Consider the following 5,286-nt stretch of genomic DNA (forward strand, 5'->3'; position numbering starts at 1 on the left):
CCTCACAGGGAACCAGTTACTAATACCTCACAGGGAACCAGTTACTAATACCTCACAGAGAACCAGTTACTAATACCTCACAGAGAACCAGTTACTAATACCTCACAGAGAACAAGTTACTAATACCGCACAGGGAACCAGTTACTAATACGTCACAGAGAACCAGTTACTAATACCTCACAGAGAACCAGTTACTAATACCTCACAGGGAACCAGTGACTAATACCTCACAGAGAACCAGTTACCAATACCTCACAGAGAACCAGTTACCAATACCTCACAGAGAACCAGTTACTAATACCTCACAGGTAACCCAGTGTCTGTGCATGAAGACATCGGACTCTGCATTGCAGCTCTATAATAGAAATAGAAATGACACACAAATTAACCCTTGCTTTGCTTGTTGGTGAACTGGGAAAACAGAATAGGTTTGAATCTCATCCAACACCAACAGGTAGTGTCACTTCCTGACCTTAGTTCCTTTTTTATGTTCTCTATTTTGGTTTGGTCAGGTTGTGAGTTGGGGTGGGCATTCTATGTGTTTTTTCTATTTCTATGTGTTTGACCTGGTATGGTTCCCAATCAGAGGCAGCTGTCTATCGTTGTCTCTGATTGAGAACCATACTTAGATAGCCTTTTCCCACCTGTGTTTTGTGGGTAATTATTTTTACCGTGCACCTCGGTTGTGTCACGTTCTTTGCTGTTTACCTGTTTGTTTTTTGGTTATTTCAATTTCACTTTCATTAAAAGATGTGGAACTACATGCACGCTGCACCTTGGTTGATTTATGACAGGGAGTTTGAGGATAGCGAGCGTGACAGGTAGGCATATCCAAAACACCTCCATTCTAAGACCTGAAACACCATACTTATCCTTCTGGTTTGTGAGCTCAAATTAGTCACACATTAAATCGTAAAATGATTAGGCTACACAGCACCCTCTAGATTGAGAGTAACAGACTAAGTAGTAATGTCTGGCAGATCAGCATTGACTAGAGAGATCCCCATTAGCTCTCTGATAGACTAAAGTCATTGAACTGGGTGACCACCCCTTCAGTCACCCTCCTTGTCAAACATCAGGTCAGCTCAATAATTCACATTAAAAACCACACCTCCGGTGGATCACCATCACCCTGGTCAGCTGTTGACATTGTTATGCTATTCCTGTAGGTTCAAACTAGAATTCCTATCTCCCACCATGTAAATAAAAGTAAATCAGTCACAATGCATTTTATATATTTTAATATAAAAAAAATACTTCAATTTTGGCTTTCAGGTCCATAAACAGCCTGTGTTTTGCTATACAGTGTAGTACTTTATTATTTTGTTAGGAAATGAAAAGTGCAAAGTAGTGGACCAGGTTGCAGGCAATGTTATCTTTAGTCCATCACGCATAGTAAAAGCTAATTCAACACTCCAAAGCCTTGTTGACGTCTTCATTAATATACCGAGACAGAGACTGAGGTGAGACTGTCATAACACAGACATCTGTTTGTTATTTTCTCTGAATGAACAGGGTCCATTTCATTTTGACCCACATCCACTTAACGTGCAAAGTCAAACTTGCTGTCCGAAGAAGCACTCCGTGAAGACGTGTCCATAGTCCATCACAGTAGGCCTATAGGTAGGCTATGGGATGCTACTTCAAAATCACATGTTGAGCTACAGAATTAGAATCCACCGTAAAGCAGTAAATAACGGGCCAGCCTGTTTCATTTATCAATGCTTTGTTCCTGTGATAAAAGTCATTTCATGTTTTTTTTGGTTAACCTTGGTATATATCTTGCACACACAGAGGCACCCTCTTCCGTACAAAAGCTTAGTTCAGTTAATAGGGTTCATAGCGTCAGCAACTTTGACAATAACCCAATGAAAGGAAATACAAAAATCACCGCAAAGTAAACGTCATTTTAGGGCAACATCGGCATACCCGAAAAGCATTTAGATACAGTAATTTTGCGTAAAAAATGGTCCTTATAGGTTACGACACATGGGCGGTCGTTATCGTTTCTTCTTTTGCTTTAAAGATTTTCTCCGCTTTACTATCATCTCATATAGTTTGTCCATACCCTCGTGAAGTCCCTCGCCAATTATGGCGCAGCAAGGTTGGACGTGGTATGCGGTGGATGGAGTGAGCTCGTGGAGAGCCAGCTGTTTTTCAATGTCTGCGACTGGAAGAGATTTGGGCAGGTCCTGCTTGTTGGCTATCACCAGAAGAGGTGTCCCCTGGTTCTCTGCGAATTTTGTGACTTTATGCAGTTCTGTTTTAGCCTCCTCCAACCGGTCAACGTCCACTGAGTCCACCACATAAATGATGCCGTCCGTGCACCGACTGTAGGATTTCCACAGGGGCCGCAGCTTCTCCTGACCTCCGACGTCCCAGAAGTGACAACTGATCCCCTTCGCGGTACCATTACTCAGTTTGATTTTCTCAGTGTTGAATCCAATTGTTGGCACAGTGTTTACGAATTCGTTGAATTTCAGACGATAGAGAACAGTCGTTTTGCCAGCGGAATCCAAACCCAGCATCACAATGTGTAGTGATTGGAAAGCAGATATGTTGGAGAAACTGTTGCCCATTCTCGAAACAGTTGAGGGGAACGCCTGGCTCCTTTATGTAGCACCTATCTGATGGCCTAATAGGCTATAGCGTTTTAATATTCAATAGGCGCTTCTATGAATCCACACAAATAATATCAACAAACGTAATGTCAAGGTGTTTACAGGCCCGCCGTGCGCTCTGGCTGGTTGATCCTTGTTTTGCCCTCAGCAGCATTGGTGGACAGTGTCCGCGTCTGTAGGACGCAACGCGGTGGTCATTACAATTCTCCTCACACACTCCAGTTAAGATTCCATTTTGTGACAGTCAAATTCCTCGCACTCACTGAACAGCTTAAGGACTAAGCTTGGTGGGTTACAACAAACAACAAACACCCTCCTTGCGGTCTCTCTGCTGTTTTTCCCGTGAACACTGCGCACTTGTGTCACCCGCGTCTCCTCTGGCACATAGGCTGTCCAAAGAAACTAGCCTCCGGTCCGGGTACGAAATACATAAATAAATTCACTCCAGAGGTTGTCGATGAGTTCTGGTAATCCTGAGATATGCCTACACTGCGTCCATAAACGACGTTAAAGTTATCGAAGCTATATTTGGGTTGATGTTATGATCTCTATTGTGCGTCACGGTATAAACGGTCCTACCCCTGCGGTCGCTGCATACACACTGATGAGAGGATGAGGAAGCAGACTGCTAAACAGCGTAGTAGCCTGCCTCCCTCTCATACCATACCATACGCTCCACCTATTCGAGCCATGCCAAACAAAATGCACATGTATTATTATGGTGTCCACATGCACGTCACATGCATATCGAAATATTTGTCTAGAGATCTAATAACCTTTGCGTAATTCTGATTTTATTCAATTCCCCAATAGGCCTATGGATTATTACCGGTGTGAGAATATTCCTGACCGGGTGATGATAACGAAAATGCATGGAGATTATAGCATAGGTTTAAAGCACAGGTTTAAAACACAGGTTTAAAACACAGGTTTAAAGCACAGGTTTAAAGCACAGGTTTAAAGCACAGGTTTAAAACACAGGTTTAAAACACAGGTTTAAAGCACAGGTTTAAAGCACAGGGTTTAAAACACAGGTTTAAAGCACAGGTTTAAAGCATAGGGTTTAAAGCACAGGTTTAAAGCACAGGTTTAAAGCACAGGTTTAAAACACAGGTTTAAAGCACAGGTTTAAAACACAGGTTTAAAACACAGGTTTAAAGCATAGGGTTTAAAGCACAGGTTTAAAGCATAGGGTTTAAAGCACAGGGTTTAAAGCACAGGGTTTAAAACACAGGTTTAAAGCACAGGTTTAAAGCATAGGGTTTAAAGCACAGGTTTAAAGCACAGGTTTAAAGCACAGGGTTTAAAACACAGGTTTAAAGCATAGGGTTTAAAGCATAGGGTTTAAAGCACAGGTTTAAAACATAAGCCTGTATGTAAGGCTGTGTAAAATATTGATCAATTCAAATGAGGTAGCCTAGTAATATTGAGAATGAGCGTTTTATTGTATAGGCTGCGAATTACTATTTCAATGTTTAAAACTAGTGAACTGGAGCTAGTAAATCAAATCAAATGTTATTTGTCACATACACATGGTTAGCAGATGTTAATGCAAGTGTAGCGAAATGCTTGTGCTTCTAGTTCCGACAATGCAGTAATAACCAACAAGTAATCTAACTAACAATTCCAAAACTACTGTCTTATACACAGTGTAAGGGGATAAAGAATATGTACAAAAGGATATATGAATGAGTGATGGTACAGAGCAGCATAGGCAAGATACAGTAGCTGATATCGAGTACAGTATATACATATGAGATGAGTATGTAAACAAAGTGGCATAGTTAAAGTGGCTAGTGATACATGTATTACATAAGGATGCAGTCAATGATATAGAGTACAGTATATACGTATGCATATGAGATGAATAATGTAGGGTAAGTAACATTATATAAGGTAGCATTGTTTATATATTTACATCATTTCCCATCAATTCCCATTATTAAAGTGGCTGGAGTTGAGTCAGTGTCATTGTCAGTGTGTTGGCAGCAGCCACTCAATGTTAGTGGTGGCTGTTTAACAGTCTGATGGCCTTGAGATAGAAGCTGTTTTTCAGTCTCTCGGTCCCAGCTTTGATGCACCTGTACTGACCTCGCCTTCTGGATGATAGCGGGGTGAACAGGCAGTGGCTCGGGTGGTTGATGTCCTTGATGATCTTTATGGCCTTCCTGTAACATCGGGTGGTGTAGGTGTCCTGGAGGGCAGGTAGTTTGCCCCGGTGATGCGTTGTGCAGACCTCACTACCCTCTGGAGAGCCTTACGGTTGAGGGCGGAGCAGTTGCCGTACCAGGCGGTGATACAGCCCGCCAGGATGCTCTCGATTGTGCATCTGTAGAAGTTTGTGAGTGCTTTTGGTGACAAGCCGAATTTCTTCAGCCTCCTGAGGTTGAAGAGGCGCTGCTGCGCCTTCTTCACGATGCTGTCTGTGTGAGTGGACCAATTCAGTTTGTCTGTGATGTGTATGCCGAGGAACTTAAAACTTGCTACCCTCTCCACTACTGTTCCATCGATGTGGATAGGGGGGTGTTCCCTCTGCTGTTTCCTGAAGTCCACAATCATCTCCTTAGTTTTGTTGACGTTGAGTGTGAGGTTATTTTCCTGACACCACACTCCGAGGGCCCTCACCTCCTCCCTGTAGGCCGTCTCGTCGTTGTTGGTAATCAAG

The 5,286-nt window shown here is 42.6% G+C and overlaps 1 protein-coding gene across 1 annotated transcript; it reads right to left on the reverse strand.

The window, feature by feature from the left end:
* Positions 1-1,224: 1,224 nt before the first annotated feature.
* LOC112225648 (ADP-ribosylation factor-like protein 4C) lies at positions 1,225-3,236 on the reverse strand. Its single transcript, XM_024389773.1, has one exon. It carries the CDS (start codon positions 2,577-2,579, stop codon positions 2,001-2,003), a length of 579 nt encoding a protein of 192 aa, XP_024245541.1. The 5' UTR covers positions 2,580-3,236; the 3' UTR covers positions 1,225-2,000.
* Between the last annotated feature and the right edge of the window lie 2,050 nt (positions 3,237-5,286).

This window comes from Oncorhynchus tshawytscha, linkage group LG26 (assembly GCF_018296145.1).
Source record: "Oncorhynchus tshawytscha isolate Ot180627B linkage group LG26, Otsh_v2.0, whole genome shotgun sequence".
NCBI lineage: Eukaryota > Metazoa > Chordata > Actinopteri > Salmoniformes > Salmonidae > Oncorhynchus > Oncorhynchus tshawytscha.

What these genes read in the sequence shown, in the direction of transcription:
- LOC112225648 (XM_024389773.1), bottom strand. Translation starts at nt 2,579, where the DNA reads ATGGGCAACAGTTTCTCCAACATATCTGCTTTCCAATCACTACACATT.